The sequence below is a fragment of the Pimephales promelas genome, chromosome 24, assembly GCF_988280905.1.
Source record: "Pimephales promelas chromosome 24, fPimPro1.hap1.1, whole genome shotgun sequence".
In the NCBI taxonomy this organism is placed as follows: Eukaryota; Metazoa; Chordata; class Actinopteri; order Cypriniformes; family Leuciscidae; genus Pimephales; species Pimephales promelas.
In genome coordinates this window covers 25906493-25920348 of record NC_142792.1, presented here as the reverse complement: position 1 = coordinate 25920348, position 13856 = coordinate 25906493, and the positions used below count along the sequence as shown (strand labels likewise).

Genomic DNA, 13856 nt, shown 5'->3' with positions numbered 1-13856 from the left:
AAAGTGGAGTATCCCTTTAAATGTTACTACGCATTGGCAGGCATTTAATATCAGATACACCATGGATGCTGAAAAATTAAAAATGGTCAAGCAGCTGGAAATGAGGTTAGACGGATTTGATTGAGAACTGTAATAATCAAATGTAGCATTTGTATGTAGGCAACATGTTTTCAACTAGCAAGTATGACATTAGCTGGTTTATTTAAACAAACTATTCATTAACATATTTCAACATACTAAAGGAATCAATGTAAAACTCAAACCTCAGGATGTTCAGTTGACAGTCTGAACTTTTCAGTCCAACACAGAGTAGCTTCACTCCTGAGTCCTGCAGGTTATTGTTATTCAGGTTCAGCTCTGTCAGACGGGAGTTTGATGATCGTAAAGCTGAAGACAAACTTTCACAGGACTGATTAGACAGATGACATCCATCAAGTCTGTAGTGAAGAATAAAAATGGAGTGAGGAGGAGATGGGTGGCTAATGTTTTCTGTATTGTGTGGTTGACAAAAGATGAGTCTATAAATAAATAAATACTCACAGAGCTTTTCTGCAGTTAACAACAGCTGGTATCAGTCTCCTTCTACCCACATCTGATGTGTTGTATTTCATGAGATCAAATTCATCCAGCACTTCCTCAGACATCTGAAGAATGTAGGTTATTGCTGAGCATTGACCAGGGGAGAGTTTATTCTCTGAATGTTCACCTGATTTCACAAACTCCTGAATCTCTCTGTACAGAGTCTGATCATTTACTTCAAGAAGACAGAGGAACAGACTAATAGATCTGTCAGCTAAGAGACCATAACTTTCCTTAATTTTGTCTTTAATGTACAGAGTGGTCTCTCTGCTGGCCTCTGAGCTTTTTTCTGTACGTGTCAGTAGATCCTGTAAGAGTTTCTGATTTGACTCCAGTGTGATGCCCAACAGGAATCGCAGAAAAAGATCCAGGTAACCATTTTTATTCTGAAGAGTTTTAGTAACTGCAAGTTTTAGAAGCTCACACAAAGACGTTGGCTGAGATGAATAGCTCTCATTTCTGTTATCCAGAAAAAACTGCAACGACTCCATTTTCCTCATCAGATGGGAGTAAAATACATATAAAGCAGCTAGAAACTCCTGAAAGCTCCGATGTATGAAGCAGTAGACTCTCCTGTGATGTATCACAGATTCCTCCTTAAAGATCTCAGTGCAAATCCCAGAATACACTGAGGCATCATTTATGTCTATGCCACACTCACTCAGATCCTCCTCATAAAACATGACATTACCCTTCATTAGCTGTTTGAAAGCCAGTTCAGAAAGTTTAATGATCACTTCTCTGTTGGACTGCAATAGTTCATTTGTATCTCTCCCTTCATACTTCTGATTCCGCATGTTGATCTGAATGAGCAGAAAGTGGATGTACATTTCAGTCAGAGTTTGAGGGATTTCTGCATTGTCATCTTGTTTCAAGAGATTTTGAAGCACATTGCATGAGATCCAGCAGAAGACGGGTATGTGGCACATGATGTGGAGGCTTCTTGCTCTTCTAATGTGTGTAATGATTCTGGTGGCTTGAAGCTCGTCACTGATTCTCTTCCTGAAATATTCCTCCTTCTGAGGATCATTGAATCCCTGAATTTCAGTCAGACGGTGGATGTATTTAGAGGGGATCTGACTGGCTGCTGCTGGTCTGGAAGTGATCCAGATATGACCTGAGGGAAGCAGATCTCCTTTAATGAGGTTTGACATCAACACACCCACGGATGAATACTCATTTACATCAGATACTTTCTTACTGTCTGAAAAAATGAGTGTAATTCTGCTTTCATCCAGACCATCAAAGATGAACACAACTTTGCACTCCTCATAAATTTTTGAGTCCAGATCTTGAAGTTCAGGATGAAAGTCCAGCAGGAGTCTGTGAAGACTGTATTGGCGATCTTTAATCAAGTTCAGCTCTCGAAATGGAAGCACAAACATGAACTCTACATCCTGATTGGCATTTCCCTCTGCCCAGTCCAAAACGAACTTCTGCACAGAAACGGTTTTTCCAATTCCAGCAATGCCTTTAGTAAGAACAGTCTTGATTTGCCCTTTCTCCTCACATCCTGGTTTAGGCAATGGTTTTAAGATCTCATTGCAGTTGATTGGAGTGTCTTGTGAGTGTTGTGTACTGCAAGTTCTCTCCATATGTAAAACCTCATGTTCTTCATTCACCCCTTCACTCGCTCCTTCTATGATGTAGAGCTGTGTGTAGATCCTGTTCAGGAGAGTTTGATTCTCTTGTAGTTTGATTCCCTCAAATAAGCTCTCATACTTGTTCTTCATACTGGTTTTGTATTGGTTTTTGACTTTCTGTAGTTCATCATATACTGGTAGGTGAGCATCTTGCAGTTCTCCAGTCTGATCATCTCTATCCACACAGCAGAAACAAGAAGAAAAACACAATGAATGAATGAATGAATGAGTGCACAAGCAGCAAAATCTTCTACTAAAGCCATGAGTGTTACTGAGAGCATGAATTTCATGTTGGTTTAAGGTGGTTAGAGCTGGCATAATGTTTGTCTACCTGGTGAACTAACACATTCATCCTGTTCTCAATCAAAACTAAGATTTTAGACTTCCGCACTGTCTGTCATTTTGAAATTCTATCATAATCTATTATTATATACAACTGGAAGAAAACAAAACTAGCCATTTTTCTAATTCCGTGGAAAGAGAAAGCCGGATTGAGCACAGAAAAGCCTTAAAAAAAACTGCTAGATCTGCTTATTTTTTGACTTTCTTCGAAAAAAAAGACACACAACCCTAGGTATTTATTTGACATAGCGGCTAAATTAACAAGAAATAAAGCTTTTACTTCTGAAGTTTCCAAAGAGCATAGCAGTAATGACTTTATGGACTTCTTTACTTACAAGATTGATAATATTAAAGAGAAAATTATGCAACTGTCTACTACAGTAGCAGGCAGTGCATTGTAGTGTCCCTGAGGAAAAATCCCATTCATTCGATGCAACAGGAGGAAGAATTGTCTAAACCCATTAAAGGAGCATTTCACCCATTTCAACATTAATCTTTATTGAAAGTGGATCATATATGTAGTCGAAATGTAAAAGAATTTTGGAATTTGGTGCCCTCTTGACCGAGAAAAGACAGAAAATAACCGAGGGGCGCATTTGTATGTAAGACAACAACTCCCACAATGCACCACATTGCACAGCTCCGCAAGCCACACCCACTAATCCGGAATAGCACAAACAGAGAAATCACTCTTCCGTCTACAAGGCTAATATTAGCTGTCACCAGAGTTTGAAATTCATTTCACACAAAATTTCTAGTTAGTTGGCTGTGGCGAGCAGGACGATCAAGGGCGAGGGACGTAAGAGGAAGCCGCGAGGCAGACGGCGTGAGTGATAATGAAAGACACTTGTGAGGCGCGTGCCAGTCTCTTGTCTCTCAAGGAGGAGCAAAAGCATAAAATGAGGAGCGACAATGGCAGATCGAGAGAGAAACAGGCCTGATTTTATGTTGTTTTGTTTCTGTTGTGAGTAACGTTACAGCAGTCGTCAAAGAAGGGCTGCTGGCTTATACTTTCGTTTTGTATTTGTTCATTTTACAATTAAAATGTTTAAATATTTGCCGGTTCCCGCCTCCTTCTTCCCACAACAACGGATCCTGTTAACATTACATTGGCAAACTCATTAGTGAATTACTCCTCGTTTGTATTTATTTATATATGGTGAATTACTGCATGATACCTGGATGTTCAGTCAGGCGAAACTAGGATTCACATCACAACACAAACGTCCGTGTGCTCGTCAGATTCAGAGATTTCGTCCAGGAGAAATTGCCATCGTTGAAATTCTCTGCAGCAGACGGACTCTATCTGTGTTCGTAGTTCACAGCGAGAACACATACACAAAAGTCCACCTCAGCTCAAGCCAATCCGGACTCCTCGACAGCGACAGTCAGCCGCCACTGGTTCCTCCATCAGCCTCAGCTGCTCTAAACTATACTGTGACTCGTAAAGATAGCCAAGAACATCAGATTCGAGCAGCAGAACTTCAAAATCCTCTTCTTCCAGATCATGTTTAGTTTCTTCCATCATTATCATACTTCCTATCTCCACAGCACTTGTTAGATTAGCTTCCAAACAAGATGGCTGATATTGATTTCAGTTTCTGCAAGTCAAGTCCCACCCACTGATCTGTAATAGGCTTGTAGGGTGAGTGGGCCCAACACCCTGGCATAATAATGAGCTGATGTTTGTAGTCTCTACACATTTTAATGAAATATGACTTCCTGCTTATTATGACGCAAAATGACGATTTTTACATCATAATAAGCAAGAAGTAAAACACTTGAATCCTTATTTCTCCCATCTCAGGGGAAAATAAGGGAATAAACCATGACCATTCAAAAATATGACAAGGTTTCTAACGATACAAAGCTTAATGCAAATGGGTGAAGTGACCCTTTAAATCACCTAAATCAACAACTTGTATGTTAGACCCAATAACGACTAAGCTACTGAAATGCCTCCAGAGGTCATACATCCTCTTCTTAATATCATTAATTCATGTCACTAGGATATGTACCGAAAACTTTTAAGCTGGCTATTAAACCTATTATTAAAAAACGTGACTTGATCAGGTCGATTTCAAATCTACACTTTTTCTCAAAGATACTAGAAAAAGCAGTATCCACAAAACTATATTCCTTTTTAGAAAGAAATGGTATCTGCGAGGATTTCCAGTTAGGATTTATACCTTATCATAGTATTAAAACAGTTTGAGTGATTTGCTCTGATCATTCGATTGTGGTTGTATCTATCTATCTATCTATTTATGTTACTTGATCTTAGTGCTCCGTTTGATACCATTGACCACAGTATTCCTTTAACCTGTTAGCCAGGAACCCATTTCTGAAAAATCTTGTTTTTAATACAATTAAACCTAAAAATAACCTACAGGGAACGTTCCCAAAAAAAATAACCACATAGGAACCATACGGGAACGTTAGGGGAACGTTAGGGGAACATTCTGTGTTTGCTGGGATTTTACCACTCCCCCAGAGTTAAACAGTTGGGTTTTACCATTTTCCAATGCATTCAGCCGATTTTCTGAAATTTAGAGGAATATCAGTAACCAGTTTCTGGTCCCATTGACTTCCATAGTAAGAAATATGTATAACTATAGAAGTCCATGGGACCAGAAACTGGTTACTGATATTCTTCTAAATATCAGAAAATCGGCTGAATGGATTTGAAAACGGTAAAACCAAATTGTTTAACTCTGGGGGAGTGGTAAAATGAGCCTATTTCCAAAAAAGTGGAATATCCCTTTAACACATCTCCCTTGGTATTTAACAGCAGTGAAGAATTAATAAATCTGTAGTGTAATAAATCTGTATTGATTACTTACTAGTTCTTCAATAATTCCTTATTAGTTACACAGTAAGTAAGATAGAGTATTCTAAAGTGCTACTGTTTAATCAATAATTCTGTCTCATGTCTCCAGTACTTGTTATTGTCTCACCTGGGGTTGAAGATCTCTTTTCCATCACTGAAGGTGACAGGGAGTCTCATGGATTCATTACTCCTCATAGACACACAGCTGGGCTCTGGAGATCTTGCTCTCTGGTTTTGAGTAACATCTCCCTCCTCTCTCTCCTCATAGAGACTCGATGTTCTCCTACAATTTAATCATGATTTTAAGCCTTTTAGAACCACTGACAACATTAATTAAAAATAAGCGGAAAATAATAAACCATTCTAACAATGCTTTAATGCCAAATTTCTCACAATCAAAAAGAAGATATATATATATATTCCTTTTCTGGAAAGGGGGATGGGAAGCAGCAGGTGAAACACTCATGCATAAAAAGTTAATTTAGAACATTGTATAATAAGTGATCTATGGCGTATTTTGAGCTGAATCTTCACATACACATTCTGGGGACAACCAAAACTTACATCCAGGGCTGGACTGGGACGAAAAATCGGCCCGGGCATTTTGGCCCAGACTTGCTTGTAACGCAAATTTGAGATGTTGCCCAGAGATGAGAAAAAAAAACAGTAGATGGTCGAATGAAAAGATTCATGAGTGAGTTGTCGTATTTTCCCGAGTTTAATAGAACCACTCAAACATTACACTTGTCGTCTTCTCAAAATCAGAATTACAACATTGTATAGATGACATTGTATCACATGATACTCATTTGTTTCTTCATATTGCGTTTGTACAGAATAACACAAAATTAGTAAAAGAACAAATATTGCAGTAGGAAATATCACCATGCTGAGCCTTTTTTGCACTTCCTGATTTCCCTTGAGAATCCTTGTCCAATGAATGGACGACCTTAGCACACGTGTGGTTTTGTTTACAAATTTTGGATCACTTGCAAAAAGAGCAGTGTGAAAGCGAACCGTACCAAAAAAAAAATAATAATAATAATAATAATAATTTATTTGGTCCGGACTAAAGCAAGTGAACTATCGGACTTTCCTGGTGTGAATACACCCTAAGTTTATTCTAATGTCATTTACTACTTTAATAAGAGCAGTCTCTGTGCTAAGATGTTTTCTAAAACCGACTGAAACATCTCTAATTTTTTTATATGTGTATTTAAAAATGTACTCAACTGATTAAAGACAATTTTCTCAAAAATTTTACAAAACATTCTATAATTACTGGGAGTTAAAATATCTAAAATCCCTTTTTTACGTACAGGTTTCACTAGGGCCGATTTATGATCACAGGAAAAAATGCTAAGCTGTAGGAAGTGATTTACGATCTTAAGGATATCATTAAATGTTGAATTAACAATAAATTAAAAAAGAGAGGTAGGTATTGGATCAAGTAAATAAGTGGATGGTTTCAGTTCTGTTACTACCTTTCTTAGGGTCTCAACATCAACCAAAGTAAACCTTTCCATTTGGATAGTAATCTGTGCACTAGGTGAAGGAGGGAGCATAGTAATAATCGTGGGTAATTAATATATTCATTTTTAAGGTTTGAAACTAAGCTTGCCATGTTTTTTTTAACTTCTTTGTTAAAGTTTTTAAGATTTTCATTGAGTATATTAAAGTTTCTAATTTGGTTTTACAGCATCTTCATTCAGCACTTCTACAATTTCTTCTAAGTTTCATGCCCATATTTGTCTTCCTATGAATAATCTTTTTAGTAGTTGCCTTTTTAGTTTTAAGTGGAGCAACTACATCAAGAGCTGTTCTCAATTTATTATTAAAGTCATCAACTAAGACATCACACGACGATGGTAAAATATTATTTTAAATCTTATAATGCATTGTGAAACTTTGCATTCAGAGGTAATAAAACTTTTTTTAACAATACATTCAGTTTTGTAAGGCACAGAGGGATCAATACTATTAAAGAAAACACAAAAGGAATCAGATAATGCCAGATCAACAACATAAGTTATATTGATGGTCTACTGTTCAACCTTACTAAAAACTCTTGTACAGGGAGGACACCTGCAGAGCTTGTCCTAGAGCATGTAGAGCGATGGCCTAAATTAAATTCACAAAATGGAGGCCTATCACCATTAGGAACTTAAAAGTGTGTACTTACTACCAAATGTGACGCCAGAACTACAGAATCACTCATCACTCATTATAGGTCCAGCCTCAGGGCTGATGCAAGAAGCACCTGGAGTGAGGAAGTTCAGAAGGCAACACTGGTGCTTCGAGAAGAAAAGCTTTTCTTTCTCCCCAGTGTCAGCCAAGTTCAGCCACAGATGCCTCTCCCTGGCCACCATCGCCACCATCGAGTTTGTCTAATCACGGCTGCTGTTTGTTTGTTGGCCCGGAGAGCTAAATCTGTACTGCAGCGCAGCTCGTTTTCTCTGCATCTGGGGGAAAGACCCTGACCTTTGTCCAAATCTTTCAGCAGATCAGCCTGGTATGCTTGCAACACAACCTATGTGTGCAAGGCATCACCAGCCAGACCCACTATCGCATATGCTGTGCCATTTAAGCGCAATGTTATTTCTTTGGTGGTTTAAAAGGCGGTCAGGGCTGAAGTGTCTATACCTCTTCAGCCGCGGGATAATTCATGAACATCTCATCAATTGGGGCATCGACACATACCCGTGTTCCTACATACCCTCAACATCGGCGTAGTTTGGTTACTTTCTATGCCTTTTTGATCTCATTGTATAGATCGGGCCAGAACGGAAAGCTCACGTTCTCATGTTGCTTTATGGCTGGAAAGAAAATGGCTGGTTCGTTTAAGTCTGCCAAGCGGCCTCTTCCCTCACGTGCAACCTAAAGCCTTACTGAAGTGCGTTTCTGGTCTCTGGTCTGCCTCAGCACAAGCAGGACCTGAATCTACTGGCACAGATATCTGTCCCTCTTCCCTCGAGAAGAGGTCCAGACGAGAGTGGAGTTTTCTCAGTTGAAAATCTCACAGTTGACACAAGCCTCAAGAACTGATTGTGCTTGCTATGAGCCCAAACAGTAAACGCACAAGTTTTGTTTTTATGAAGACAAAAAGAGGATGACATGTTCTCTAGGTGCCTCTTTTATACTTACGGGTCACACTAGCAGTGACGTCATAGGCTGTTGCAGGACAATAATGATTGCAGTGATTGGATAACCTTTCAGACATCGGTTCACTAAGAGGGCCTTCCCCATAGCGTCATAAATGCAGTGCGATCTATTGTTTACAAGCTATTGCACAAGCTGATGTCTTTCCGCGGTTGAAACACAGATTGAGAGATTACATGATGCATGATACAGATTTCGGTAGGTTGTACTGTATCTTTCAATATACCTTATATATATATATATATATATATATATACCAAAATATAACTTGTATTAAAGTGGAAGAGATGACTACTGCTGGATACAGCCGCTTGAACTGAGGCACCACAGAATTACGTCACATTTAGGAGCATCAAAACACCATTTATTGTTTGAATTTCTGGATAAAATGGACAGAATTTGAAAGATCTTTGTTTTTTAAAGAAATAACGAAGCACAGTGCTATTTGCAATATTTGCAATTATTGTATGAGAGCTGCACTACAAACGTTAGGGGAACGTTAGGGGAACAGTCTGTGTTTGCTGGGATTTTACCACTCCCCCAGAGTTAAACAGTTGGGTTTTACCATTTTCCAATGCATTCAGCCGATTTTCTGAAATTTAGAGGAATATCAGTAACCAGTTTCTGGTCCCATTGACTTCCATAGTAAGAAATATGTATAACTATAGAAGTCCATGGGACCAGAAACTGGTTTCTGATATTCTTCTAAATATCAGAAAATCGGCTGAATGGATTTGAAAACGGTAAAACCAAATTGTTTAACTCTGGGGGAGTGGTAAAATGAGCCTATTTCCAAAAAGTGGAATATCCATTTAACACATCTCCCTTGGTATTTAACAGCAGTGAAGAATTAATAAATCTGTAGTGTAATAAATCTGTATTGATTACTCACTAGTTCTTCAATAATTCCTTATTAGTTACACAGTAAGTAAGATAGAGTATTCTAAAGTGCTACTGTTTAATCAATAATTCTGTCTCATGTCTCCAGTACTTGTTATTGTCTCACCTGGGGTTGAAGATCTCTTTTCCATCACTGAAGGTGACAGGGAGTCTCATGGATTCATTACTCCTCATAGACACACAGCTGGGCTCTGGAGATCTTGCTCTCTGGTTTTGAGTAACATCTCCCTCCTCTCTCTCCTCATAGAGACTCGATGTTCTCCTACAATTTAATCATGATTTTAAGCCTTTTAGAACCACTGACAACATTAATTAAAAATAAGCGGAAAATAATAAACCATTCTAACAATGCTTTAATGCCAAATTTCTCACAATCAAAAAGAAGATATATATATATTTTCCTTTTCTGGAAAGGGGGATGGGAAGCAGCAGGTGAAACACTCATGCATAAAAAGTTAATTTAGAACATTGTATAATAAGTGATCTATGGCGTATTTTGAGCTGAATCTTCACATACACATTCTGGGGACAACCGAAACTTACATCCAGGGCTGGACTGGGACGAAAAATCGGCCCGGGCATTTTGGCCCAGACTGGCCCACTTCATATGAACATAAACACAACTGAACTGTGTACGCCCTTGAATATGTATACCAACAACTCCTATTAAACCCACCAACACCATCTAATGAGTGAGATGAAATAAGCAGTTTAAAATACAATTCTCCAGTTGCATTGGCAATACCAGTCTTTCTCACAAGATGTTTATATAGTATTGGTCACTGCACCTCTGTCCCTCTAGGGGAGTTCGGGGGCATGCTCCCCCCGTAAGAAAATGTTGTGCTTTTTAATGTTAAATTCATCAATCTGGTGCACTTTGAGAGTTAAAAATGAAGAGCTCCAACCCATATTCAGTGTGCAAATTGAACAAAGAAAAACTCAAAGCTCTTTTAGTTGGGATATAGTGTCTGTCTACATACTTAATCATAGTTATAATATTAATCACATGACAGTTATAGCCATATATTGTAAAACACATGCACTGAAACGGTAAAACCAAATTGTTTAACTCTGGGGGAGTTGTAAAATGAGCCTATTTCCAAAAAAGTGGAATATCCCTTTAACACATCTCCCTTGGTATTTAACAGCAGTGACGAATTAATAAATCTGTAGTGTAATAAATCTGTATTGATTACTTACTAGTTCTTCAATAATTCCTTATTAGTTACACAGTAAGTAAGATAGAGTATTCTAAAGTGCTACTGTTTAATCAATAATTCTGTCTCATGTCTCCAGTACTTGTTATTGTCTCACCTGGGGTTGAAGATCTCTTTTCCATCACTGAAGGTGACAGGGAGTCTCATGGATTCATTACTCCTCATAGACACACAGCTGGGCTCTGGAGATCTTGCTCTCTGGTTTTGAGTAACATCTCCCTCCTCTCTCTCCTCATAGAGACTCGATGTTCTCCTACAATTTAATCATGATTTTAAGCCTTTTAGAACCACTGACAACATTAATTAAAAATAAGCGGAAAATAATAAACCATTCTAACAATGCTTTAATGCCAAATTTCTCACAATCAAAAAGAAGATATATATATATTTTCCTTTTCTGGAAAGGGGGATGGGAAGCAGCAGGTGAAACACTCATGCATAAAAAGTTAATTTAGAACATTGTATAATAAGTGATCTATGGCGTATTTTGAGCTGAATCTTCACATACACATTCTGGGGACAACCGAAACTTACATCCAGGGCTGGACTGGGACGAAAAATCGGCCCGGGCATTTTGGCCCAGACTGGCCCACTTCATATGAACATAAACACAGCTGAACTGTGTACGCCCTTGAATATGTATACCAACAACTCCTATTAAACCCACCAACACCATCTAATGAGTGAGATGAAATAAGCAGTTTAAAATACAATTCTCCAGTTGCATTGGCAATACCAGTCTTTCTCACAAGATGTTTATATAGTATTGGTCACTGCACCTCTGTCCCTCTAGGGGAGTTCGGGGGCCAAGTTTGGACCGCAAAGGCTGTAATTTGGACTTTGAATCATTAGTCATTACGCACCATGGTGCGTAATGACTAATGATTCAAAGTCCAAATTACAGCCTTTGCGGTCCAAACTTAACTAATAAGCATAGTGTGGAACATTGTATAGAAACTGTGTCTATTCCTCGTTTAGTGAAGCCAAACAATAAATCTAGTGTAGGATCTAGCAAAAATCTTATTGTAATTAAACCAGAAAATCGAAATATCAGTGAACAAAAACAATTTCTAAAGCTAGGTCTCCTAAACATTAGATCGCTCACACCTAAGGCGGTTATTGTAAATGAAATGGTCACAGATAATAACTTTGATGTTCTGTGCCTTACTGAAACCTGGCTTAAACCAAATGAGTATTTCGGTCTAAACGAATCTACTCCGCCAGGATACTGTTATAAACATGAGCCTCGTCTGATCGGTCGTGGCGGCGGTGTTGCAACAATCTATAAAGATATTTTTAATATTACTCAGAAAACAGGTCACAGGTTTAATTCATTTGAAGTACTTGTGCTAAATGTTACGCTCTTAGATGTAAGAAGGAAATCCATATTATCTCTAGCCCTGGCTACTGTATATAGACCTCCAGGGCCATATGCTGAATTCCTAAAAGAGTTCGCAGACTTTCTCTCGGATCTATTGGTGAATGTCGATAAAGCAATAATTGCTGGAGATTTTAACATACACGTAGATAATACAAATGATGCTTTAGGGGCTGCGTTTACAGATTTATTAAACTCCTTTGGGGCCAAACAAAACGTCAGTGGTCCCACTCATCGTCTAAATCATACACTAGATTTAATTATATCATATGGAACCAATCCAACTGATATAGATATTATACCGGAAAGCGATGACATCACTGATCATTACATGGTGACTTGCATAATACGTACTGCTGAAATATGTCATGTTGCGCCACGTTATAGACCAGGCAGAACAATCCTTCCAACCACTATAGATGTATTCTCAAATAGCTTACCTGATCTATCTAAGCTGCTAAGTGAACCCAAACAAACAGATGAATTAGAGGAAATGACTAGCAGTTTAAGCACCATTCTTACTAGTACATTAGATATTGTTGCGCCAATTAGATTAAAAAAGGTTCGAGAGAAAACTAAAGCACCATGGTACAACAGTGCTACGCATGCTATCAAGAGAGAAACTCGCAACTTAGAGCGTAAATGGAAACAAACTAATTTAGAGGTCTTTAGAATCGCGTGGAAAGACAGTATGTCACGTTATAAAAAGGCCCTAAAAACAGCCAGGGCTGAGCATCTCCGCAAACTAATAGAAAATAACCAAAATAATCCAAGGTTTTTATTTAACACCGTGGCTAGACTAACAAATAAACAAACATCACCAGAGCAAAATATACCATTGTGGAGAGCAAAAAGGAGTAGACAAGACAAGAGACAGGAATGCGTCGAGTCAGCTTTACTCTCCACTTCAATAATACAGAACTCAACAGCAGTGAAATCGACACAACAACATTACCCCGGAACTAATAACTCTTAAAGGTATATTCCCTAGGTGAATTGGTGAATGTCTCTCAGTGTTATTTGTGGGTCACCACACAGGCCCCCCCAGAATTCACCCATAAACAAGTCCAAAACGAACAGGCACCCCCAACAGAACATAGGGCGCTATTCACCAGTGCCAAACAGAACAGTCCAGGTCCTAACAGTCCTTAGAAAAGTCAACGTATAGGGGGGCGGACCGGGCGGCCATACCGGCTGCGCTTCAAAAAAGAGGGGCCAGGGGCTAGGGGCGGGGCAGGCACCTGGTTCGAGGCCTCCGCAGGGGGGCGCCCCCGCCATGGGGGCAGGGCCAACTGCAGGCGTTCGCCAATATCCACATGAGCAGGCTTGAGCCGGTCTATAGCCACCCGCTCAGGCCTACCTCCCATATCCACCACAAAGTTCTTAGACCCTCCAGTCAGGATTCGGAAGGGCCCATCATAGGGGGGACGCAGTGGAGTACGATCTCCGTCGTGGCGGATGAACACATACTTGGCTGACGGTAAATCCTTGGGCACGTAGGTCTGGGGGAGGCCATGGTGCGACGTTGGGATAGGAACAAAAGCATTGGCAATGTCCCGAGACACAGTACGATGGGAGTCAACCGACCACGGGGCCGTGGCATCTGGAAGAAACTCCCCCGGGACGCGCAGAGGCTGGCCGTACAAACTCGCAACTTTGAGCGTAAATGGAAACAAACTAATTTAGAGGTCTTTAGAATCGCGTGGAAAGACAGCATGTCACGTTATAAAAAGACACTAAAAACAGCCAGGGCTGAGCATCTCCGCAAACTAATCGAAAATAACCAAAATAATCCAAGGTTTTTATTT

The 13856-nt window shown here is 39.3% G+C and overlaps 1 protein-coding gene across 1 annotated transcript in view; it reads right to left on the bottom strand.

The window, feature by feature from the left end:
• The window catches only part of LOC120489813 (NACHT, LRR and PYD domains-containing protein 3), a 54185-nt gene that overhangs the window by 24123 nt on the left and 16206 nt on the right, over nucleotides 1-13856 (bottom strand). Inside the window, exons 3-7 of the mRNA XM_039686941.2 lie at nucleotides 10768-10923; nucleotides 9560-9715; nucleotides 5522-5677; nucleotides 541-2397; nucleotides 264-437 (exon numbers count right to left, since the gene is read on the bottom strand). Of these exons, the coding sequence (XP_039542875.2) occupies nucleotides 264-437; nucleotides 541-2397; nucleotides 5522-5677; nucleotides 9560-9715; nucleotides 10768-10923 (2499 nt within the window). The remainder of the gene's footprint in view (nucleotides 1-263; nucleotides 438-540; nucleotides 2398-5521; nucleotides 5678-9559; nucleotides 9716-10767; nucleotides 10924-13856) is intronic.